The sequence below is a fragment of the Lactuca serriola genome, chromosome 5, assembly GCF_051521515.1.
Source record: "Lactuca serriola cultivar US96UC23 chromosome 5, Lser_US96UC23_V15, whole genome shotgun sequence".
NCBI lineage: Eukaryota > Viridiplantae > Streptophyta > Magnoliopsida > Asterales > Asteraceae > Lactuca > Lactuca serriola.
In genome coordinates this window covers 286,440,315-286,466,885 of record NC_136412.1, presented here as the reverse complement: position 1 = coordinate 286,466,885, position 26,571 = coordinate 286,440,315, and the positions used below count along the sequence as shown (strand labels likewise).

The 26,571-nt window shown below is 39.3% G+C and overlaps 4 protein-coding genes across 4 annotated transcripts; all 4 read left to right on the top strand.

The window, feature by feature from the left end:
- The first annotated feature begins 954 nt into the window (after positions 1-954).
- Positions 955-2,616, top strand: LOC145050594 (uncharacterized). Its single transcript, XM_078998817.1, has one exon. It carries the CDS (start codon positions 955-957, stop codon positions 2,614-2,616), a length of 1,662 nt encoding a protein of 553 aa, XP_078854943.1.
- Positions 2,617-4,555: 1,939 nt separating this feature from the next.
- LOC145050593 (uncharacterized) lies at positions 4,556-5,065 on the top strand. The gene has a single exon (XM_078998816.1). It carries the CDS (start codon positions 4,556-4,558, stop codon positions 5,063-5,065), a length of 510 nt encoding a protein of 169 aa, XP_078854942.1.
- A 15,376-nt stretch (positions 5,066-20,441) lies between these two features.
- Positions 20,442-21,842, top strand: LOC145054552 (ATP synthase subunit epsilon, mitochondrial-like). Its single transcript, XM_079002779.1, has 2 exons — positions 20,442-20,735; positions 21,613-21,842. The coding sequence occupies exons 1-2, from the start codon at positions 20,552-20,554 to the stop codon at positions 21,639-21,641; spliced, it is 213 nt and encodes a 70-aa protein (XP_078858905.1). The 5' UTR covers positions 20,442-20,551; the 3' UTR covers positions 21,642-21,842.
- A 299-nt stretch (positions 21,843-22,141) lies between these two features.
- LOC145054551 (exocyst complex component EXO84B-like) lies at positions 22,142-26,131 on the top strand. Its single transcript, XM_079002778.1, has 6 exons — positions 22,142-22,603; positions 23,396-23,493; positions 23,569-25,123; positions 25,208-25,396; positions 25,501-25,637; positions 25,723-26,131. The coding sequence occupies exons 1-6, from the start codon at positions 22,442-22,444 to the stop codon at positions 25,883-25,885; spliced, it is 2,304 nt and encodes a 767-aa protein (XP_078858904.1). The 5' UTR covers positions 22,142-22,441; the 3' UTR covers positions 25,886-26,131.
- Positions 26,132-26,571: the final 440 nt, after the last annotated feature.

The following is a 26,571-nucleotide window of genomic DNA, read 5'->3' as shown; positions in this document are numbered from 1 at the left end:
GGTCCTGGTTAGTTCCAGACTTCGGTCCGATGCACTGGGCAAGGCCCAATAGTTGTTTATGTGTTATTGTATGGTATGTGGTAGTTTGGTGGAGCTCACTAAGCTTCGTGCTTACAGTTTCAGTTTTGATTTCAGGTACTTCCGCTAGCAAAGGAAGAGCTCGGGTTGATGGTATCGTACCCATTACAGCTTCAGTTTTATCATGGGAGTTTTATTCAGACATTTTGTTATGATGAATACAGTTTTGTTTTGACATAGTTAATATGACTTTTGAGTACTCATTCTATGGTTCTTGTTATATATGACATTGGATGATGTGATTTTTAGTAATATTAAAACAGAAATTTTTGGGTCGTATTTTGGGTCGTTACAACACCATAGCCACGAATTCCCAACACTTTGGCCCGCGCCAAGACATGAAAAGAGACACACAACACAAAGTCAATGAAGTGGGATCATCAAACCTAGAATCTCAAATCAAAGACTTAACCTCCGTTGTTTAAAAGCTAGCCTTGGGAAAAACTCCACAAGTGATGGTTTGTGGGATATGTGCAACAATGGGACACCCTACGGATATGTGCCCCATTCTTCAAGAAAATGCGGAACATGTAAATGCCACGGGAGAGCTCCAAAATTACCACAACAAGCCATCCAGTTACCAAAATGCTTACAATTCAAGTTGGAAACCAAATCCCAACATGAGCTACAACCCAAGATCATTGCCTCAAAATGCATTGGTTAGACCATCCTATCCGCCACCACAACCTCATTACCAACATCCACAACCACACTATCAATCCAAACCACACACTCCACACCACCAACAACCTCCTTAATCCCAACCAAGTAGCTCCGGAATGTCTCTCGAATACATTGTCAAATCCCTAGCCACTAACTAGCACCCAACAATTCCAAAAAGAGACAAGAACTAGTATCTCTAACCTTGAAGCGCAAATGGGAGATATAGTTACATCCATAAGAAAGTTGGAGTCCCGTGGGAAATTGCCTTCTCAAACCGAAAAGAATACTAATGTCAATGTGGTGACCTTGAGAAGTGGCAAACAAGCTGGAGATATTAGTTTAAAGAAAAAGCCAATGGATGAAGAGGAAGAAATAGAAGTCATTCCCATTGAAGAACCTATGGTCAAGAACGATGCACAAGCTGGAGCTCCGAAGAAGACTATTCCCCTCGTAACACCCATAGCCACTCAACCGTCATTCCCCTCCCGACTTGCAACTTCGAAGAAGAAAATGGAGGAGAAAGAGATTTTGGACACCTTCCGAAAGGTGGAAGTAAACATTATTTTACTTGATGCAATCAAACAAATTCCGAGATATGCAAAATTCTTGAAGGAGCTTTGCACCAACAAGAGAAAGTTGAAAGGAAATGAGAAAATCTCGATGAACGAAAATGCATCCATGGTTTTACAAAGGAAGCTTCCACCCGAATGCAAAGATCCAGGAATGTTCACGGTCCCTTGCAAGATTGGAGATGTCACTTTTAACAGTGCTATGCTTGATCTTGGTGCCTCTATCAATGTCATGCCTTATTCGGTGTATGAATCATTGAATGTCGAACCCTTAAGTGAAACCGGTGTCATAATCTTTCTTGCAGATAAATCAAGTGTCTTTCCTAGAGGTGTTTTGGAAGATGTCCTAGTGCAAGTAAACCAATTGGTCTTCCCAACGGATTTCTATGTGATTGACCAAGATGAACAAGTATCCTCAAAATCAGGCATAATCTTACTTGGGAGACCATTCTTGAAGACGTCTAGAACAAAGATTGATGTGTATGCGGGAAGCTTAACAATGGAATTTGATGGTGAAACAATAAGTTTTCACATTTATGATGCTATGAGGTATCCTAGTGATGTTTCATCCTTGTGCTTTGTTGATGTTGTTGAACCATTAACCCAAGAGTTGTTCGAGTTGTCTAATGGTGACATGTTGAAGATGGTTTTGAGAAAAGGGTTTGATTGTGAAAAATTAGCCAAGAAGTTGAAGCTCTACTCACTAGACCCCGAAGTTGAAAGATTAGTCAACAATTTGGAGATCAAGAAGACCACCCAATTTAGTGTGAAACAAATTGAATTACCTCAAACTCACACGAGATTGCCACCCTCCCTTGTCCAACCGTCGGAATTAGAATTGAAGATCCTTCCTCAACATTTGAAGTATGCGTACTTGGGAGACAACGAGACTCTTCCGGTCATCATTTCGACTTACCTAACAATGTGTGAAGACGAACAACTCATCAAGGTGTTGAGGGAACATAAAGAGGCAATGGGTTGGATGATTACGGATATCAAAGGTTTGAGTCCCTCCACTTGTATGCACAAAATCTTAATGGAGGATGAATGTAAGCCGAGTAGAGACGCGCAAAGAAGGTTGAATCAGCCAATGATGGAAGTGGTCAAGAAAGAGATTTTGAAGCTCCTAGATGCGGGAATGATCTATCCAATCTCGGATAGCAAATGGGTGAGCCCGGTTCAAGTCGTGCCGAAGAAGACGGGAATCACGGTGGTCGAGAACAACAAAGGTATGATGATCTCCATCCGTATGCAAAACGGGTGGAGAGTATGCATTGACTACCGCAAACTCAATGCGAGCACATGAAAATATCATTTTCCATTACCTTTCATTGACCAAATGTTATAAAGGTTGGCCGAAAAATCCCACTATTGTTGTCTCGATGGGTATTTCGGTTTCCACCAAATCCCGGTGGCGCCGGAAGACTAAGAAAAGACAACTTTTACATGTCCATTTGGCACTTTCGCATACCGTAGAATGCCATTTGGATTGTGTAACGCCCCAACCACTTTCCAACGTTGTATGGTTAGTATCTTTTTGGAATATGTTGAAAATATAATTGAAGTTTTAATGGATGATTTTACGGTATATGGAAACTCCTTTCAAGAGTGTTTGACCAATCTCACCAAAATTTTGAAAAGATGTATTGAAACAAATTTGGTTTTAAACTTTCAAAAATGTCATTTTATGGTGATTCAAGGTCTTTTTTGGGTCATATTGTGTCAAAGAAATGAATTGAGGTAGATAAGGCCAATATAGATGTTATTCAAAGCTTACCTTACCCGACTTGTGTTCGGGAAGTTCGTTCTTTTTTGGGCCATGCAGGTTTCTACTGACGATTCATCAAGGACTTTTCGAAGATAACAAGACCAATGTGCCAGCTCTTGCAAAAGGATGTTGATTTCGAGTTCAATGAGGCGTGCAAAGAAGCTTTTGACAAGCTCAAAGAGTTGCTCACATCCGCCCCATCATGCTGGCACCAAATTGGGATCTCCTATATGAGATTATGTGTGATGCAAGCAACTATGCCATAAGCGCCGTTTTGGGTCAAAAGAATGGAAGAGCCTCCTATGTGATCTACTATGCATCGAGAACACTAAACAATGCTCAGAGCAACTACTCTACTACGGAGAATGAGGTATTGACCATAATGTTCGCCTTGGAGAAATTTAGACAATACCTACTTGGTACCAAGGTCATTGTGTATTCGGATCACGCAACTCTTAAGTAATTGATGACGAAGAAAGATGCAAAGCCTAGACTCATCCAGTGGATTTTATTGTTACAAGAATTTGATTTGGAAATCCGGGACAAGAGTGGATGCGAGAACCTTGTTTCCGACCACCTAAGCCGGATCACTTCAAATGAAACTCCTCTCCCTTTGCGGGACGAGTTTCCGGATGAGCATCTCTTTTCCCTCACTCAATCTACTCCTTGGTATGCCGATATCGTTAACTTTTTGGTCACAAAGAGGTATCCCGACACATTCACACGTGCTCAAAAAAACAAGTTGAAAAGTGATGCAAAATATTATGTGTGGGATGAGCCTTATTTGTGGAAACATTATCCCGATCAAATCATTAGGCAATGTGTACCCCCAAAAAGAGTATCAATCTATTTTGCAATTTTGTCATGAATTTGCTTGTGGGGGACACTTCGGACCTAGTCGGAATTTGAGAAACTTGAGTGTGGATTATTTTGGCCAACCATGTCGCGTGATTGTTACTTGTTTTGCAAAAGTTGTGAACGGTGCCAAAGGACGGGGAACATTTCACAAAAAAATCAAAGCCACAAAATCCAATCATTGTTTGTGAATTTTTTGACGTATGGGGGATTGATTTCATGGGCCCATTCCCCGTTTTGTTTGCCAACGTTTACATCTTGCTCACGGTTGACTATGTTTCTAAGTAGGTTGAAGCCAAAGCCACAAGATCGGACGATGCCAAAACAGTTATCAACTTTCTAAAATTTAATGTTTTTGTGAGGTTTGGTGTGCCTAGGGCTTTGATTAGTGATAGGGGACGTACTTTTGCAACAAGATGATGGAGTCTTTATTGAAGAAGTACAACGTGACCCATCGTGTCTCAACCGCCTACTACCCCAGACGAATGGTCAAACGGAAGTTTCAAATCGTGAGGTGAAGAGTATTCTTGAGAAAACCATGAATCCTTCAAGAAAAGATTGGAGTTCTAGGATTGACGATGCATTGTGAGCCTATCGGACCGCGTATAAGACCCCGATAGTAATGTTCCCATTTAGGTTGGTTTTTGGAAAACCATGTCATCTTCCCATGGAATTGGAACACCGTGCATTTTGGGCGGTCAAACAATGCAACTTCAACATCGATGAGGCGGGAAGGCATAAGAAGCTTCAAATTCAAGAGTTGGAGGAGTTGAGAAATGACTCCTATGAAAACTCAATGATTTACAAGGAAAGGACAAAGTTTTTCCATGACAAGTCCATTACCCGCAAACATTTCGAGCCGGGACATAGGGTTTTGCTTTATCATTCGCGATTGAAATTATTTCCTGGAAAGTTGATTTCAAGATGGATAAATCCGTTTGTTGTGCTAAAAGTCTTTGAGCATGGAGCAGTTGAGATCCAAAGTGAAGAAACATGGCAAATCTTTAAAGTCAGTGGGCATCGATTGGAAGCTTTCTATAAAGGTTTTAACGCAAATGTCTTAGATGTCATCCAATTGGATGCCCCGGTGTACAAAAATCAAAAGGGAACCACGTGTCGCCAAAGATGTTAAAGAGGGGAATTATTGGAAAACTAAAAGTTTTCGTCTTTTCTAGTTCCGAATAAATGTCGTAGATGATCCATTTTTGCATTTAACATCTCTTCTTCTTCCTTCTTGCGATAAAAGAATGTTGGATTTGAGGACCCGGTGTTCGTATTGGTCAAAGAGCAACAAAATTGGGAAAAATGGCAAGCCAACTCACGCGGACCGCGTGCACTCCAAGGGCAGTCCACGTGTTTATTACAACTGTCCGCGTATTGTTTCTCAAAATGTCCGCGTCCAACATCAGCAAACAGAACAAGTTCAGTGAAATTCACGCGGACCGCGTGTACTCATGGTTTCGTCCGCATGTTTATTAAAACAGACCGCGTATCACCCTAAGATTCATCCGCGTGTAAACGATGCAAGACAATGTAAGTTCGAGGTTATTCACGCGGACCGTGTGTACTCGCAGTCGCGTCTGCGTGAGTTGTTGACCGAAGTTGACCCAGTTTTGACCGCAAATTAAAACTCCCTTATACACCAGCCGACCCTTCTCCTTCCCACTTCTTCTTCTCCCTTTCCCCTAACCGCCATTAGAGAACCTCCATCTCCACCACTAAAACTCAGTTTCCTGTCAAACCGCCGGTCGGAATTTCGCGAGACCACCGCCATTCTTCACCAATTTCCGAGCTCTACAAAGCCCACTAAAAAACCGGTCTGATCTGTTGTTGTATCTCGGGGCGCCACCAACACTCAACCGCCACTTTCCAGCCGTTTTCCGGCTAACTCCAACCACCTCTCGCGATTCCGACACCACCATTGTGCTCCTCTTGGACAAGGCTACAAACCCCACCAAAATATCTCTCAAAGCTCACTGGAAAATTTCTCCGGAATTTCAAGCCATTGCCGGATTCGTCAGGTTTTCGCAGTAAATTGCTTCTCGTGGGAAAGCTTAAAGCTTGGGGTGGAGAGTTGCAAGATTTTCAAATCCCGAATTCTCGCGAACAAATTTTGAACTTTCAACGAAAACGGGTACTTTCTTTCCTTTATTTTAATTGATCAAGATGCATGTCTCTGAACAACCATTCATATGCTATTGCATCAAATGAGTTTAGGAATTATTTCTTGCTTTGATTGTTGAACTGCTTTAGAAGTCCATAGAGAGTTAGTTGGTGATTGGGATTGACATATCGTTTGTTGAGATTGTGGTTCGTGTAGTGGTTATTTTTCGTGCAGGTAGTCCATGTCCACATCTAGGAAGCGTCCGGCTGCTGCCCGAGGCAAGGCCCCGGCTAGAAATCAAAACGATGCTCCCGATATCCCAAGATTTTGGGATGCCAAGGCAGCCGAAAACTACACGAAGAGCTTGCCTAGAAAGGTTGCATCCACCAAGTTCGTGTGCAGGCCCACACTCATATCATTAGGGGTTCTTGAAGGGGTCATCCAATTGTTCCGTAACATTGGGTAGGAAAACCTTCTCAACCTCATGGCACACACTTACGAGCTCCCCACTAGAGAGTTTCTTGCCGATTGCAGGTATGATAGCGAAAAAAGAAAATTCGCGTTCTAACTTCTAGGGGACCGAAGGTACATCGATTTTGCAATGATAAACGACATCTTGGGCTTGCCTTCGACGTCCTACTTGCTGAGTTCAATCATGAGACCTTTTGGATGGAAATCACCGGGAGTATCTTTTCATGTGTCGGTCAGGATAAAGCAACCTCTATCATTCACCCGTGCCTCCGTATTGCCCATCGCATCTTGGTGTGTATAGTTTTTGCCCGCAAAGAAGCAGGCCAGGTCACCAAAAATGAGCTCTTCTTCCTTTGGTGTATGACGAGACATGACAGCCCACCAATCCCGGACTTTGCTTCGTTCTTTTTCCATAAATGCGCACACATGAGAACCAAAACGTCTGGTGATATTTGCATTGGGGGATTTGTCACCCTTTTGGCTCGCAGTCTTGATATCGAGCTTCCTGATGAATACCAGTCTGTTGATAGCAAAAATCTTTTGGATGAGCGCACTCTCATAAACATGCACCATATCCGTCGCAGGAACAGAAGCAGTTTCACATGTTATTGTCCTCAAGGGGTCGGATATCTCATTCTTCCCGACCCTCGAGTCACCAACTTCACCTTCCACGATCGAACTCAGTGGAGACTCGCGAGGACCATCACTCAGTCAGTCGATGAGGATGTGCTCCAGGATCAAGATAATGACGAGATGCATGTGGATGACGAGCCCAAAGATGAGCCCACCCATGGTCCATAGCACGCCCAGCTACAAGCCCCTCCCGGGTACTACCCGCTCCCCCTCCCCCCAATTTTTCCGAGTGATTTGAGGCTCTCTGTGTCTCAAACCAAATCATGTCCCAGGAAATGCACCATATGTGGGGGTGGCACCAATCCCAAAACCATTTTGAGAACGTCCCACTTTTGCCTCCCTATCCATACCCTCCACCCACCCATCATTATCCCCCTCCACCTTACCATTACCCCTACCCCCAATACCCGTATCCCCCTCCCGATCCCCTAGTTTAGGTACTTTCACCTCGCACCAAGCATTGAGGAATATTGTAGCACCCGGTTCCTGGTACGTAAATGTTATTTGAGTGTTTCCTTTCTTTTAGCCTTGGACTCGGCGAGTCATAGGTCCGACTCGCCGAGTGGATGCGGGACCCGGGACACGTTTAAGTTGGCGACTCGGCGAGTCCATATCCTGGACTCGGCGAGTCACAACTGTTGGATGAAACCCTAAGTTTCAGGGGTTTGCACCCTATTTAAAGGACTTATCCGCCCAGGCCAGCCCCCATTATCTCCCCAGAAGCTCCCAACCCTCGTTCTAAGCTTGATCCTTGAGAGTTTGAGGTTATTGTGTGTGTTCTTGAAGGTTTTGAGGAAGAAGGGGAAGTAGATCAAGAGGAAGGAAAGGAATCCAGGCATCTTTGCACTCTTTCAGCAGTTCCTTTGAGGTATAATCCGTTTTCCCCTGTTTCTATGCTTATTACCTCATGTAAGTCATTCTTGAGCCAAACCCCAAGTTTGTTTGTGCAAATTACTTCGTAATAGGCTGATTGGCCCTTAGATCTAGGCAAGATTGAGCTCCAGGAGCTCAGATCTGTTAGCTTTATGGCCCCATGTTGCTTGTTCACCCTAGATCTACCCTTTTGACGCATTTTGAGCCCTAAAATCCATATTGGTGAATATCCACACGTAAAGTTGGAAACTTTACGTGTGATTCGTGTCCTAAAAATCCAGATCTGTGAATGGCATGGACTGGAATCGAGCAAATCTGTGTATTTAGTGGGTGCATGGCAACGACTCGGCGAGTCATTCATATGACTCGGCGAGTCGTTCATATGACTCGGCGAGTCTGTTCGCGAGTCTCCGAGTTTGTCCCCTTTTCGTAGTGTCGAGTGAGCAGTGAGTCACGGGGTGTGACTCAGTGAGTCGGAAGCCTAACTCATCTATGGAGGTACTCGGCGAGTCAATGCCCTGACTCGGCGAGTTCAAGGCAATCTCCTTAGATCAAGAACAGACTCGGCGAGTTGTTCATACAACTCGGCGAGTCGCAGCATAAGTGTTCTTCGGGTGAAGATGGACTCGAAGAGTTGTTCATACAACTCGGCGAGTCTTAGCTTAAGTGTTCATCGAATGAAGATGAACTCGACGAGTTGTTCATATAACTCGGCGAGTGGGATGAAGGACTTGAATATTGGTTAAGAAGGTGAACTCGTCGAGTCGTCGCCTAACTCGACAGGTAGGATCGGGATTCAGGGCAGTCGTTTGCGTAGGGACTCGGTGAGTTGGAAAGCCAACTCGGCGAGTCGGGTCAACTGAAAGTTGACTCTGACTTTGACTTAGGGCAAGGTCAGGGGTAAAATGGTCATTTTACCCAAAGGTCAGTGAGCATTGTTTGATTGAGTATATTGTGGGAATTGCAGCCGGAGGGTTTCTAGAGCAGCAGCAGCAGTAGTAGGTGATCAATTCCCACACAGACCAGCAACTATTTCGAGGTGAGTTTCCTTTCCAGTAGGAACGGGTCTAAGGCACCAAGCCCGACCCGTGTAGATGAGATGCTAGTATTAGAGTGTGGGCCGAGCCCGTATCTCTGGGTTTAGTTAAGTATGATATATGTGATAATATGATAGAGTTGATTATACTTGTTGTCTGCGTGATACTTGTATGTTATGGGTTAGCGGTTGAGTGTGGGCAGAGCCCGTATCTCTCCGAGGTTGGAGTGTGGGCTAGGCCCGTATCTCCCAGATAGCGAGTGTGGGCAGGGCCCGTATCTTCTCAAGTGTGGGCGAGGCCCGTATCTCCCGGCTAGCGAAGTGTGGGCAGGGCCCGTATCTTCCCGAGTGTGGGCAAGGCGCGTAACTCCTAGCTGAACATTGGTTGTTATATGTTGCATGGTATGGGGTATTATGGGGGAACTCACTAAGCTTTGTGCTTACAGTTTCAGTTTTGGTTTCAGGTACCTCCTCAGCTAGGGGAAAGGAGCCGGCGCGGTAGCAGCATGTCACACACACACACTCCCTTGTTTTCGCAGTTACGAGATTCTCTGGGATTGATATTCTGATATTTTGATTAGTTGTATGTTTTGGTTTTCAGACATGGTTCACTTTATGTTATGGTTGATCAAACAATGTTTTTAGTTATTAATATTTTCTAAAGTAATGTTTTTAAAACAAAATTTTTGGTCGTGAAAATTGGGTCGTTACAAAAATGCTTATTTATAAGCTTAGGGTGGGGTATTCCTTTTTCTTTTTAATTTATCATGAATTTTAATTAGGTTGCATAGCATTTTAGTATAAATTGCATTCATTTTTTTTATATAAAACCCCAAAAAGATTTTATTTTCTTCTTTTTCATATTTTATTTTTGCATGGCATTTAGCTTAGGGCATTAGCATTCATGCATTATTGTTTTCTGTTTATTCTCACCTCTCTTGGATGCCATGGAACAGGTTCATAGTTATTGTATCATTATTGGTCCAGGATCTTGTTGCTATTTCACACATCGAACCGGGACCACTAGTTACAGTTTGGGATTTCATACTTGGGATCAAATGATTGTGGCTTAAAAAGGTAGGTGATCATGGCCAGGTAGTTTTCATTAAGAATTATGCATACAATACTAACGACTATAAGATATATTATAGCAATGGATGTCTTAGCCTTGCGGTCACAACCACCGAGAGGATCATACTTGATCATGTTTGAACTGTTAGGATGAAACACTGGTGCTTGTCCCCGAGTAGAATCCATATCCGGTCTCTTTACATCACCATATCTTTTTTCGCGATTTTTTTAGGATTTTAGAGAGTCTTTTAGCCCACATTAGGGCATTTTCTTTATTTTTGGAAAATCAAAAGTTTGAAAAGGATCTTGCATATTTACGCTCCACACATGGTCATTTTCACACTTAGACCATTCGGATTATTATTTCTACCCATTCGGTTCCACTTACATACTTTCGGGAACCAAATTTTGAGTCAAAAGGGGTTTTCTATCTAGTTAAAAAAACGGCAGGCAAATTCCCAGCTGTAGAAATCTGAGAAGGGTGACTGGTTCAATTATTGAACAAAATTTTCCAACATTTTGGTCACCCGGCGTTTGATATTCATTTGTATAGGTTTGTTTTATTGTATTTAGATCGATTTGTTTTTCGCAAATTGGTGATGTTAGGGAGACTGTCGAGTCGGATACTACGGGAGGTTTGGGCCAACACTAAGTGAGCTGATTCCTACAATGGTGCCCGAGCGATTAAACCTAGTTACACATGAGAGAAACCGGAAGACGTGATATCAGAGTGTGCATTTAAAGAAGAGATCCACCTGAGCCCATCCAGTTGCTTTCTACCTACTACAAATGTTCTTCATTGTATGCATGTTCCATTGAGGTTGCGTGACCATCCCTCCTTACTCATCTAGAGGAGTTGTCCTGGCTGTGGTTTATGGTCCCATTGTCATCGGATGAAAAAGTTGTTAGATAGCAGCGAGATCAATTTTGACCATGTTGACTAACGTTGAACAGGTTCCATGGTTCTATCCATTGTTTTTATTTTTAGGGTAGTTCATCCCAAGTTCATTTTAGTCTTGTCTTACTTGAGTACAAGTAAGGTTCAAGCTTGGGGTGATTTGATAGCTTCATTTTATTACTTCTTTCCGTAGTTTATTTTTAGTTAAAACCATCTCATTTTAATTAATCTTCATGCATATTTTCTCTTTTTGTTATTTTTCTCCTTTACCGGGTGCTTTCAGTCTTTTGAGCTTATTTGCAGGATTTATCGAAGACTTTTTGTTATTAGTGGCTTAGAAGGATGCGGGACTTATGGAGGCTTACGGTTTGCTTGTGGATTTGGAGTGGTGCGATTGGGCTTGGTGCTTGCATAAAGAAGAAATCAATTCGGACTTAATTTGTGAACAAGGATGATGATGAGGCGACGCAGAATCGAGCTACAAGAAAATTGAAGGAGTATTGGATCAATCATTAGAAGGCTTTGGAATGGCACAAATGGGCTCGAAAGAGTTATGCATGTGGACTGAAGTTAAAGAATTGAAGGTTGGGCTAGGTTGCATGCTCAATGGACCAAGTCCGCGTGGACCCATACGCGGTCCGCGTGACTTGTGTTGAGTTGATTCCGGGTTTTGACTTGTTGAATCTATTTGTGGAAGTTTGGTGGGTGGCTTTTGGCACCTTTTTGAATCCGAATCAACTCCCTTTTGCTGGAGATTGGAGCCATTATTGAAGGGGATCACTTGAAGAACATAGACCATTCTCTCTCAAGAAAGCGTTTGAAGATTTGAAGGATTTTTGGAAGAATAGTGTAATTTCCTTCCATCTTGCATCTAAGACAATGTTTGGTACCACTAAACTATATTGCTTTTCTTTTACCTTGGTCATGCTTGGCTAAACTTTCATTTGGTTGATTAGGGTTTAACCCATGGATGATTAGTTGCTTTGAAGACTTATTATTATATTGTGTTTGAGATTTATGGAAATGTTTTCTAGTTAAACTTCTTGTTGTGTTTATTTATCTTTGATCATGAGCTTGGATGAATGAATGCTTGTTTTTGTTGACTAATTTCTTGGTTAAGTAATGGATCTTCAAATTAGTAAGCAACAAATGGTTTATATGTTTGTTTTCATTTCATTTAGACCATGGAAATGTTTCCTCCATAACGATAATGTAAGCATTTGATTATCTTTTGGACTTGGTAACTCTTATAACTTAAAGCTACTTGATTTTCACAAGATTTTATTCTTCATTGATTTTGTGACTTCAATTAAGGAAATGTGTTAAGAGCTCCTCTAACCATTTTAATTTCTAAGAAGATTTGAGGCAATTTGTGTTTATAAATTGCTATAGCCAAGCTAAACCAATTCACGAGTGTTATTCCATTAAGTCATCATCCATGAGGTGTACCTAAAAATCAACCAATTTTACTTCATTGAATTTAATCCAAACATTTACTTGTTCACTTGTCATATTTTCATTCTAGCTAGTTTTAATTTTGTCAAACAATCAAAAAGAATTAAACACCCCCCACCCATTTTACTTTTAATTTTGTTTTGCAAGTGTTTAACAAAGAGATTTACATAGAAATTTAAATTAAACCAATCTCCTTGGATACAATCCCTTTACCACTATACACTATTTTAGTGTGTAATATTTAGGGCATTTATTTTGTTGGTCTCGGTAACCACCAGCGGGGCCCAAGTTAGGCGAGGCCTTAGATCAGGGTACAGTTAGGGTATGATTATTATGTACTAGTATGTTATTTGACTGTATGTATGTGTTTAGCGTGTGAGGCCCAGAGATAGGCGGGGCCTAAGTGAGACATATTTGTATACCGAGCGGGGCTTGATGCAGGGCGGGGCCCGATGCAGCAGGCAGGGGCCAAGTATGTGGTTATGTGTATATGGTTATGCGTATGTGGTATGTTATAGGTTGCGGAACTCACCAAGCTTCGTGCTTACGGTTTTCAGCTTATGTTTCAGGTACTTCCGGTAGTGAAGGAAAGAGCTCGGGATGATCGCATGACACACACCAAGAAGTTTTAGCCTGAGATGTTTTTACTCTGATAATTAGAACATGTTTTGAAATGATACTCTAATTTGATATATCAATCTTTAGTTATTATTGAAATGATTTGATACTTATGGTTTTATTAATGTTTTAAAAAGAAATTTTTGGTCTTGGTTTTTGGGATGTTACAAGTTGGTATCAGAGCCTTGGTTTAAGGGATTCGGGCACACTCTCGGGTGTGACTGAACTCAAACTGAGGACGCGATAAGAAAATTTTCAAAAGAAAATCGTTTTATAAAAAGAAATTTGAAAAGAGAAAGGATTTTGAAAAAGGAAAAAGGACTTTGAAAAGACAAAAAGGGTGTGGTGCATGCAATCAGCCGAGCTCAAGTAAGTTCTCCCAAATTACCCATACAAGTTTATGTTATGATATGATTATGTGATCAACATGCTAGTTAAGGATAAGGATCTAGGAAGGATGCCTTATATTCCTATTATATGTGATTGTTGAGTTGCATGCTAGTATTGGTTAGACAGTGGTAGGGTAGCCTGATTAGGTTATGCCTGATTATATGAACTTAGATCGAATGCTAGTACAGATTCTTGATATGTGAATATGATTGCTTGATTGTGTTATGGTTAGACTTTCCTTTTGTCTGAATGTTGCTTGCTTTGTGCTTTGTGGGACTCCGAGTGATGGGAGTTAGCTATTAGGTGAATACGTTAAGTCACATGTAATCAGGGTTGAATAATCTTAGAGTGCTGGATTTGACCCTATTGTGCAATTCTTGTCTGAGTCCTAACCGTTGTAGGGATGAGTCCTCTACTCAAAGGATTATCCGATCCTCGTTACATGTGATGGTATTCAACTGATGACTAATTGGCATTACAAGGAGACCTTCAGCAACTGAGGACTGGTTAGGTCTGAGGTTTCCATAGGGTAAGCCTAGGATGAGTTTAGTGTTGGGAGTAGTAGTAGTAGTGAAAGGGACTTGGTGGAGTCAAGGCAACTCTTGAGGAAGTACGGATAGATGTGGAAGGTAGTATGGGCCCGCATTACTGAAAGCAGAGGATCCATACTCGATTCAAGAGGGGCCAGGATAAAACCAAGGAACTTGTAGTGTGTGTGTGATCCCTCAGCTACTAAACATACATACCAATATCACACAGACAACATTTATAGCTATATCTATCAATCAATCATATATCCATACTCAAACTAAACTACGAGATATAGGCCCTGCCCACACTCGACTAACTGAGAGACACGGTCCTCTCCCACACTCGGCTACTAAACATGCATATACGGGTCGGCCTTGGTGCCTTAGACTCGTCCTACTGGAGGAAAACTCACCTCGTATACTAGCTGTGAAATCTCATGTGGGGAATCTTTGACAGCTGCTCCGACGACTCCCCGGCTATCAATTTCATAATAACACTTAATCAAAATCCGATAATCCTACTTAGGGTAAAATAAACATTTTACCCCTGGTCAAAGTTAACGCTTGGGTCAAATTCAATATTATGGTTGACCCAACTCGTCGAGTTGCTCCATCAAGTCGTCGAGTCCTAGAACCTGAAATTGCGATCTAACTCGTCGAGTCTCTCCCTGACTTGTCGAGTTCCCAGGCTACTCACAGTCGCAATCTACTGATTTAACTTGTCGAATCCCTTCACCAACTCAGCGAGTTCTACCTGAAGCTAAAACGGGACAAACTAACTAAACACATCGAGTCCCTTTATGGAATCGCCGAGTTCCTCTGTCTGGTTGAGCCATCTCAATGGATTAATCTCCTACCCTTCAGATCTAAACTCCATACTTCTCCTACACACTGAGAATACACTTATAAGGGTAAAGTTTCCAACTTTACCCGCTATTAGTCCTTCTATATGGGTTTAGCTCAAACCCTAACTCTCTATAACATAGATCTTGGTCCACAATCCATAATATTTTAAACCAAAGCACACTAAAATGGATCTAGGCCTTGGACATCAGTTGGACACGTAAAGTTCCAAGCTTTCCTTCCATGCATGGCCTTTTAGGGCTAAAAAGACCATAATAGCGCTTTTAAGATTGCACGGGGCTTCCATGGTCATAAAGTTTGCATCTTTATGCCATGGAACCCCTTCTAGATCCCATATCTAAAATGTAAGTCACTTTGGACGTCCAAATCCCAAAGACCAAGGTTCTTGAACCAAAACCCTCATAAAAATGGAAGTAAATAGATCTAAGAAACGAATGATCAAGTTAGAGACTTGATTACCAAAAATGCAGCAAATGGAGTGTAGTTCTTGGATCTACTCCTTCCTTTTTGAGCCTTCTATCTTCTTCTTCCACAAGCTTCAAAAGTGCACAGAGATCACTCAAAATGGATCACACTCTCAAATAAAGCTATAGGGTTTCGTGGATTAGGGTTTAGGACAAGGAGGCTGGAAATGAGGCCAAGGGGTGGAGATTAAGATGCTTAAATAGGGTGCAAAACCCCGAAATTAGAGGTTCACTCTGACAGACCTACTCACCGAGTCAAGGGCTCTTGACTCGTCGAGTAGGTGGCTGAAATCCCGTATCCAAGACTCAAATCTACTCGACGAGTCTGGGGCTTCCAACTCATTGAGTAGCTCTATAAAAATGAATAATTTGTAAATAAATGCGTACCAGAAACCGGACGTTACAACACTAAACTGTAATTAGTTTCCATAAAACATACACATTAGAAAACGTTTCATGTTTTCTTCTTCAGGCGACAATTGCTCCTTTTGTAGGAGTGTGTTCAAATGCAAACTCTGCATCTTTATTAGCTCCCTTTCATCCGTTTTTTGCTCCCTTTGTTGATCCAAGCCGAGTCTTTTTTTTTCATTACTTCTACTTCACTATCTATACTAAGCCTCATCACACAAATTTCTGCAACAACTTCAATTAAAGACTTACCTTTTTCTTTTCTTTTAGATGCATCTCTACCTGTTGGACGTTTAATTATTGAACCACCAATACTTGCCCCTTCTGTGTTGGATTGGACACAATAGTCTCCTTCTTTAGTAGACCTTGATCTTTTTGTGCTACCACCACTTTCTTCATCATCCACTTCATATTTAGGATGTGATCGTGTTGCATCATGATCTAGTTGTAGATCCCATTTTCGATGCTTACACATAACCTCATTAAAAAGAATCATGTCATTGAACTTGCTTCCACTTGTCTCATATAACTTATGAGCTTCATTCTCAACATCTTTCATACTCATTCCAATTCTTCTTTTTCTATATGCTTCTCGATTAACACCAACCTATTTTCCAGCACTTTCATTAAGTTGTTTACAACAACCTTTCATTTAAGCTATGTTCTTATTACCAAACTTTCCTGGGTTTTCTGCTTGATTTGCATCTTATAGCTCTTTCACTTGTGCCCATATTGATGTTTTCTTTTGGTTTTTTCCACGATGCTTATCTTCACTAACGATGCAATATGCTAACATTAAAGTGATATCTTCATCAGCATCCTATTTATCGCCTCTTGGATTTTTCCGGTATTTTGTGAGGTTTGAATATTTTCAGTGACAGGGAATTGATTGAGATTTGGAAATATTTGAGAGCTTTCATAACCTTGAAAATTTTGATAATCTTGAGGACCGTCAAGATTTAAAACGAAATTTGGATCCATAGTATCAAATAAATAAAAAAGGTTTAGAAACGAAGAGTTAAGATGAGATATGAACTATATCAATATTATACTCTATTTATAGAGAAAAAAAATCATGAATTTTAGTATTTTAACTATTTTTTAATTTTTTTTATTAAGATAATGTTGGATTTTTAAAGATAATAACCGTTATCTAAAAATCTAAATCTAAAAAAAGAATATACAACTACCCTTTCATTGTTAAACACATGGCAAGAAAAAGTTTGGTGAACTTTTGTGAACCTGGGTCGTCCATGTGGCCTAGGCCACAAATATTAATTTATTTATTTTTAATTAAAATGTGTGATCCACTCGTCCATGTGCACTTATGGGGGTAATCTTATGGTCTAAAATTAAAAAAATTATGTGGTTTTAATCCTAAAATTAAGAAATTTCAGTGATTTTGATCCTTGGAAAACCTTAAAGGACGATTTTTACCCTTTTAATTTCTTTTTTGTATTTTTTGTATTTTCTTTAATAATATATTAATTAAAAATAAAGAAATAATAAAACTGGGACCACCTTCTCTCTTCTCTCTCTCTCTCTCTCACACACACACACATACACACACAACATTCAAGCAAAAAAACCCAAATTTTTCTCACTATTATTGTTTGAATCCGACATATTTGTTGCAAAATTTCATCCTTTCAAAACACCAACATCGATGATTAAAACCACCCCTCTCTATCATACCCCACTTTCTCTCTCCATTCCTTCTCATCTTTTTCTTCACCACCCATCACGTGCTAATCCTAAATTACACACATACATAAGAACATAAAATCCAGCTGAACAAATACCCAACTAAACCTAGATGGTTTGGATCATCGATTTAGAGAAAAAGAGAGAAAGAGAAAACAGAATTGGAATCTCTATTACAATTCAACTAAACTACAATCTTCACAAAATAAAAAATCAATTTGATTAAATCTCCATTACAAAATCATCAAAATCATTACATGTTTTAACATCTCGATCCTTCATCTTAGTTTATCAACTTCGATAATTCATCTTCTTCAAAGAAACAATTTGATCATTCATCTTCGTTTCTTCATCAAACCTATTTCGAAAATCAAAATAAAAACATCAAGAACACTTGGAAATATCAAACCTTAAATCATCCGTTACCCCATTGATCGCTTTTGAAAACCCTAAAGCCTTCATCTTCGATCTCGAAATCAAACCATAAACCCTCTCTAAAAACCCTAAAGACCCTTCACTGAACCTGACAAACTGAAAAAAAAAAAGAATTACTAACTACCAAGTTTTTGTGGTGATCGGAGAAACGAGTTTCGGGAAGATAAATCAGGCGACCCAATAGCTAGTAGAAGCATGGTACACCATCAAGGGTAAAATTGGGTGCACACAACCCCATAGAGTTGCCATGTATGTCGTCAAAAGAGTTGGAGAAGAATCCAGGTGTCGATTGGGTAAAGAACTCGGATACACGATATTAAGTGGTCGTCAGTGAAGGATTGGCTAGAGGCGGAAGATGGTTTGGTCTCGTATGATTGAGTTACTGGTGTGTGTATGTGTGTGCATGAGAGAGAGAGGGAGATAGAGAGAAAGAATGAGAGGTTTACTAGAGAGAGGGGGATACCGGTGGAATGATTGGTTGGGTGGGGTAGGATTTTAGTTTTTATTTTTTTCTAAATATTTAAATGTTGAAATTAATAACGAAAATAGAAAAAGCAAATGGAAAGGGTAAAAGAGTCATTTCAAATTGTTCAAGGACCAAATCCACAAAAAGTTTGTAATTTTGGACCAATGGTGCAAGTCGGAAACTTTTAGGACTCCTTGCACACTTTTTTGATAACCACATGGACCAAATTTGCAGTTTAGTCTTTTCAAAACAACTTTATTTGTTTATTGTTTTTTTTAAAAGACAAAATTGCAAAAATGGTCCTTGTCGTATGCAATTTTTTGGGGTTTTAGTCCAAACCCCAAGTTTTTTGGATTCACGGTCCTTTTGGAATGATCTGTATGTGGAATTAGTCCTCAGACTTAACTTCCGTTAACTTGTTGCTGTTAACCCCTCATGTGCCTCTCATATGAGGGTATATTTGTCTTTTCACTTCTAAGGGACCATTTTTGCACTTGAAAAAAATATATCCCTCTTTTTTTTTTTAAAAAAAAATACCTATTTATTTATTTTAATAATTAAAAAATAAAAGAGTTCTATTAGGTTTGAAGGTTTATAGAGGTCACGGTCAGACATTACATGAACTTTCGAACTTTCGTTGGCTAATATTCCATTCTTGAATCCTTATGATTGGATTTCATTGTTCAATATCGTTGGAAAGGATGTTGTGAAGTATGGGCCCATATTACAGTTTTTAAGAATAATGATTCGGGAATATATCCTTGAAATTGCAAAGATGGATAATGAAATTGCAAATGTTCTTAATCGGAAGCCAAATTTGAAACCATTCACAGTTCCTGATGAAGTTGATCAATTTCAATTTGGATTTATTGAAAATAAACAATGGGGAATTGCTTACAAGATAAAGGAGAAAGAAGTGGTAAAGCATTGCATGGTGTTCTTATGGGATAAACACTTGTATTATACTTATATTCTAAATCAAATTATTGCAAAGGCTGAAGCGAACAAGTCAAATTAAGAAGGAGATATAAAGTGTATTTCAGACATGATCAAATGGTGGATAGTTATTCAACAAACTTTATTGAATACTATTCCGAAAGTGTTTGAAACTGTACAGAAAACCGAAGAAAATACCACTACAACAACTTGACACAAAGGGGAAGATTGTTAGAGTTCGGATATAGATAGTGTCTAGTTGTATGTGTCTGTAATGTTTAATGTCTTTTCTTAGATTCCGAATTAAGTATTGTAGTTCCGATTTCGGAATTGTATTTAATCTTAGGTTTGCAATTATGAACCGTCGACTTATGATTCAATTCTAGTGTTTATTTGATGCATATATATAGGAGCATTAGTTAGTGGAGATGTAAGAGTTTTTGATATAGAATAGTTTTGCACAATCTATTGTAAATAATTGTTATCTCGAACCTCTAAGGTAAACATATCTTATTTACATCTTTGTGTTCATCAAACTATTTCATATCTTCATATGACGTTTTCATTTTCGTGTTCTTCGCTTGCTCGCCTAAGTTGGCTCCTTAAGTTGTGAAACAAGAACGAGATATCATGTTTTGAGTTTGCAGTAAAAAATCTACATGATGTTTGAATTGCAAAGACACATAATATGATATATATTTTCAGTTGGGTATATATCTTTCACATTGACAAACTTTTTGAATAGTTAACGAACCAAATGATCATTTTGGGATATAATTTGAAAGCATGGTTGTATGATGATATTTGAGTTCCAGATTTTTTTTATTTTGGTGAATAATTCTAAATTTAAAGTGAAAAGAATCCATTAATCTTTGGAGAAGAAGTCGAAGAGAAATTAAATATCCTCCTACTTTTTGTTCCTACACATCATCCTAACCAATGAAATGGTCATATGCGTAACATTTAATGTTCATTTAATGAGATTTAATGATATTTTAGGATATTAATATGATACATATCATCATTTAAATTCAAAGTCCAGGGTTTATCATTTAAATTCAAAGTCCAGGGTTTGTTATTGTGCGGAACATTATTAAGGGTCGAAAAGCAGACTCCTTATAAACTTGAGGGTTTGTCCTCAAAATTTCGATGCAGTCATCCCCGTTCAATTTATCGGAGATATTGGGAGAGATCGAGCAGACGACCTGTTGGCCAAATATACATATACACACACATCTACGGAAAAAGAAAGAAGGATTGTCATGGCTTCAATCGCTGCTGTGCCGTTTTGGAGATCAGCCGGGATGACTTATATATCGTATTCGAACATATGTGCCAGCCTTGTGAGGAACTGTCTCAAGGAACCCTACAAGTCCGAAGCTATCAGTCGGGAGAAGGTCCATTTCTCCAGCACCAAATGGACCGATGGCAAACCTGAGAAACCTAGTAATTTCCTATCCTTATTTTAAGTTTTTCCCAATTATTTCGATTTCTAAGTCTCCTAGATCTAGGGTTTCTTCCACGGTGCGATTATTGTTGATTATATTCTGCTTGTGTTAATCCTCATTCGATGATCCTGGTGGAGTTTTGTGTCTAGGCAATTTCTTTCTTTCTGTGATTATAAATGTATGATTGGTTACACAAATTGGAACCTGCAATTATGCTAATGTCAACAGATGATAAACTTATTGGATCATTCCCATCATGTCATGATCCCCGTTATTCTCTCTTTCCTATAAGAATCAGGAGAAAAAGAAATGAGCTTTTCCATGTCGATTGTGAAAAGTTCCATAGCTGTTATGTCAATTTGGTGGCTATTTGGCATTTTTTTCTATGTTTGGGATTGTAATAATATGGTTTCCTGAACTCAATAAGCCATGTTTTGGCACCTATATTTTGTATTTTGGTAATGGGCAAATTTGTATCTTCAAATTCCATATATTAAAATTCCATATACTCAAACTGAGCATTAGGAATTTGATGCTATTCTTCGAGCTGAAATCATCTAACACACACATGCTAATCCACAATCACATACATGGTTAGAAACAGCTTTGTAATAGCAATGTACTATTAAGAGTTCACATACATTATTTTTTCCATGGTTTTTCCCTTTCACATAAATATCTTAATGTATTTGGCCATTAATCTTCATAACATCTCCTTTTGATTTATCATTATTCCCTTTGTTTCCCCATGTATCATCTTAATCCCTAATGAATTCTTATTGGATTTATGCTTTGATTTTTGATGTTAATGTAATATAGTTTGTTTATATCTTCGAATAGATTTTTCTGACTCTTTGTTTTTGTCTATTGAACAGCTATTCGGTCGGATTCTCCTGATGAATGAAGGCAGGAAGATGTTACATTTTGCAATTTTTACTGAAGTTGATCAAGGTCATGTTTGTTGAACATTGAGGCCTTGTTTCTTGAAAAATGTTGGCAATAATAAATTTTGTAGTCATTTTTGAATGGATTTTGTGTGTTACTTTTTCCTATGTAAAATTACAAGCAGATTGCATTTTGATGAAATGCGAGGTTTTCTTTAGTATGGAATATGTATTATTTAACAACTCACTGACACCAAATATTGGTTGGATTCTGAATACCAATTACCAACTCATTTGACCAAAATCAATATAAAAATAATTAAAAAAATAATAATTAAAAAGCTTCAAAAGTTCAAATAAAAACGTAACTCTAGAAAAATTATCCTTCGAAGCAAAGCAATACTGGAAAAATAAAAAATAAAAATCGTCCTAACGAGTAACAACAAACAACAGTCTCTCAATAAGCGAAAGAGAAAAGTCTAAAATAAAATAAAAATAAAATGAAACAAACCCAGCAATAATTTGCAGATACATCGTCTAAAGTCTTAAACCAACTAACCTTCTCTCTCTCTCTCTCTCTCTCTCTCTCTCTGAGGTGGATATCCGGCGTAGCCAGCCACCGCTTTGATCCTTGATCCATCATCATTTCATAATTGTCTCTTCGATGCCGATTCATTACCCTCATACAATCATCACAAATTCAGATCTGAGCTTTTGATTCATTCAGCAAACGACTTCCGTCTCTTATAATCGTCTTCTTTACACCTATCTGATTCCAGCCCTAGATTCTCGTTCCTTCGATCTTCTTTTACTCAGCGATATGTCTTCCAAGCTGTCATCTCGGTCAAGAGGAGGCGCCCCTGTAAAAGCTAACTCCAAGGAAACCGGCCCCAAGCTCGAGGAAAATCTCAACATATTCAAGTCCGATAAGTTCGACGCCGATGGCTTTGTCAACTCCAAGTGTAATTCCTTGAACGAGAAGGTCAGTATCGCCCAAAATGCTTCATGCGCAGTCTTACAATTCTAATTTTAGGACAATTTTGTGAGAAATTGTAGGTATTCTGTCCATTGTTATAACGTTGCCTGAATATTTTTTCTTCAAGTTCAAAATATCTCGATAATTATAGTCTATATAACAATTCATCTATACTTCAAAGTCGCATTTGTGAATCTTTATTTCTAGTTATTGTTGTGCTATTGAGCATTGGCCTTATTTGCTGTGAGGATAGCTGCTTATGATCAACCAGGACTTCATCCATGTTAGAACAGCTAGTAGGTTCGGATCATCATTATAAGATTGTTCATTTCACCTTGAAATGTATCAATACTAGGTCTATATGATACTTGAAGCCACCCCTTCTAGTTCTAAGTTTTAACTAATGCTCATTTCACCATCAGATGTATCAATACTAGGTCCATATGATACTTGGATCCACTCCCTCTAGTTCCAACTAGTTTAATCTGTTACAACATGTATATCAATTCGATATATCTGATTAGGTATCCGTGTGCTTCTTGTGTTCGTGTTTGTTTGACATGGCTCATTATAATACTGCAAGTCATATTTGTAATCTGTGTTAAAGTGATGGATATATGCTATACCAAGAATCGTAATATCTTGTCAAGATCGTAACTATTTCCAAAAAAAGTTCGATTTGTCTGCTTCTTTTCGCTGTTCAGCTATTAATAGTAATTATTCAATCCCATACTATAACGCATCTTCCATTCTATTGATATATTGCTTCAATATAACTCACATGTACCTCATTCACAGGAGATAAGACAATTATGCTCATATCTTTTGGATTTAAAGAAAGCTTCTGCAGAGGAAATGCGAAGGAGTGTATACGCTAATTATACTGCATTCATACGGTGGGTCCTCTCTTTCACTTTATAATCTTAATCCAAAATGGTAACTAATATTGGTATAAATTCAAAAAATTTCAGCACATCAAAAGAGATATCAGATTTAGAAGGCGAACTACTGTCCATAAGAAACTTACTATCCACTCAAGCCACCATAATCCACGGTCTAGCTGATGGGGTCCATGTCGATTCTTTATCCATCACTCTTCCGGAAGGTTCCGGTTTATCTCCCGATCTAGACAGAGACCCTTCAGACTTAGAAAATTGGTTAATCGAATTTCCCGATATTCTTGATGTTTTATTAGCTGAAAGAAGAGTAGAAGAAGCTTTATCCACCCTAGATGAAGGCGAACGCATAGCTTCAGAAGCAAAAGGAAACAATTCACTAAGTCCTGTTGTTTTAGCCTCCCTCCAAACTGCCATAACAGAATGCAGACAAAGATTAGCCAATCAGCTTTCAGAAGCCGCCTCTCAACCCACAACACGTGGCAGTGAGCTTCGTGCAGCTATTAGCGCCCTTAAAAAACTAGGAGATGGGCCCCACGCCCATACTCTACTCCTTCAAGCACATTACCAAAGACTTCAATCCAACATGCAGAACCTTCGCCCTTCAAGCACTTCATATGGTGGAGCCTACACAGCTGCCATTTCACAGTTAGTTTTTTCTGTTATTGCACAAACAGCAACGGATTCAAATGCTATTTTTGGTAAAGAACCTGCGTATATCTCTGAGCTTGTGATGTGGGCTACAAAACAAGTTGAGGACTTTGCTGTTCTTGTGAAGAGACACGCGTTAGCTTCATCTGCTGCTGCTGGTGGACTTAGGGCTGCTGCTGAATGTGTACAAATAGCTTTAGGACATTGTACATTGCTTGAAGCTCGTGGGTTAGCACTTTGTCCTGTTCTTTTAAAACTTTTTAGACCGAGTGTCGAACAAGCACTCGATGCGAATCTAAAACGAATCGAAGAAAGTACAGCTGCTTTAGCTGCAGCCGATGATTGGGATCTTTCCAATTCGCCAGGTGTCACACGCCTTTCCGGAAGGTCCACAACATCCGTAACATCTCAACACCATAAGCTCTCGAGCAGTGCTCAAAGGTTCAATGTGATGGTTCAGGATTTCTTCGAGGATGTGGGCCCGCTTTTGAGCATGCAGTTGGGAGGGAAAATGTTGGAGGGGTTGTTTCAGGTGTTTAACTCTTATGTGAGCATGTTGATACGAGCACTCCCGGGGTCCATGGAAGAAGAAGGAAGCTACGAAGGGTCTGGGGGTAAAATTGTCCGGATGGCAGAGACTGAAGCCCAACAAATGGCGTTGCTTGCGAATGCATCTTTGTTAGCTGATGAATTGTTGCCTCGTGCAGCCATGAAACTTACCCCACAAGGTCAAGGTCAAAATATTTACAAAGATGACCCTCGTAGACGCCCTTCAGGGCAAAATCGGAACACTGAGCAAAGGGAATGGAAGAGACGGCTTGCGGGTATTGTAGATAGATTGAAGGATAGTTTCTGCAGGCAGCATGCATTAGATCTTATTTTCACTGAAGAGGGTGATAGTCATCTTACTGCTGATATGTACATACACATGGATGGAAATGTTGAGGAAATCGAATGGTTCCCTTCTCCTGTTTTTCAGGTACTTAGATTATATTAAATCAATTATTTGTAATATATAAATCAGAATTGCTAAGTGTTGGTTTTATTGGTTGGTGTTGTTCAGGAACTTTATGCAAAGCTTTACAGGATGTCTGGAATAGCAGCAGAAATGTTTGTTGGAAGGGAACGTTTTTCGACAATGTTGTTTATGAGGCTTACGGAGACTGTGATTTTGTGGCTTTCAGAAGACCAAACTTTTTGGGACGATATTGAGGAAGGACCAAGGCCTTTAGGTCCTCTTGGTCTTCAACAGGTACATTACATGGTGATATGATCATGATTATGGACAAAAGACTAAAAAACGGGTATTTGTGAGAAATAGAATATTTGTTTATGTTATGCGATGGAAATTTGCAGTTTTATCTGGATATGAAGTTTGTGCTGTCGTTTGCTGCGCAAGGGCGTTACCTATCGCGGAATTTAAACCGAGTGGTGAACGAAATCATATCTAAAGCACTTGCAGCCTTTGCTGCAACTGGAGTGGATCCATATGCGTGAGTGTTACAAATACAAATTATCAAAAATATTTATGATTACATGAGTAATAATGGTAGGATTTTTTTTTTTTTTGGTTGGCAGTGTACTACCTGAGGATGAGTGGTTTGGTGAGATAAGTCAAGAAGCAATAGATAGGTTGAGTGGGAAGCCAAGAATAGCAAATGGGGAAAGAGATCTAAGCAGTCCAACTGCGTCTGTTTCAGCACAATCCATATCCTCCATCAGATCTCATGGGAGTTCTTGATTGTTTTGTTTGTATATCTCTTTCTCACCAACATTTCTTTTGTAGAATATTTTCATTTTTTCGTGCTTTTCTTTTCTTTCCGTTTCATATAATATCATTGTGTTAGATATGGGCATTACAAGTTTAGGAATTCTTTCTTTATGTTTCTCCAGTAGAGGGAGCTTTAGCATTTGAGCATGTAAATTTGTCTCCTTTCTTTATTTTTTATAACTTTTGAGTGCAATTTTTTTTGGTATTCTTTCACAAGTGTGGGTGGATAGATGCAATTATATTTTTTTTCCAGATTTTCACCGAGTATGATGTCGATTGTTTTAATTCTGTTTAGTATGGGAAAAGGAATGACAATGACATATACTATAATAAAGATGTACAAACAATATTTGGTACCGATGAACTAAATAGATCCTTGTTTTTTGTAGGGTATAGAGATTTATATAAAATAACATTATTTTGCAGACAATTATTTTAGTATCTTTACGTTGAGGGGCTTGTTTTGTTTTTCGTATGTGATCTATGGTAACATTCTCCATTGGTTGTTAGAGTAAACAAATTTGGTCCTTGTGTTCAACAAAAACTGGAGGTTCAGAAATTTGGTCCTTGTGTTTAACAAAAACTGGAGGTTCAGTCAAGAGACTGGATTTTTTTTTGCAAAAAATGTACTTGTTATGGTCATGTTTTCATTGGAA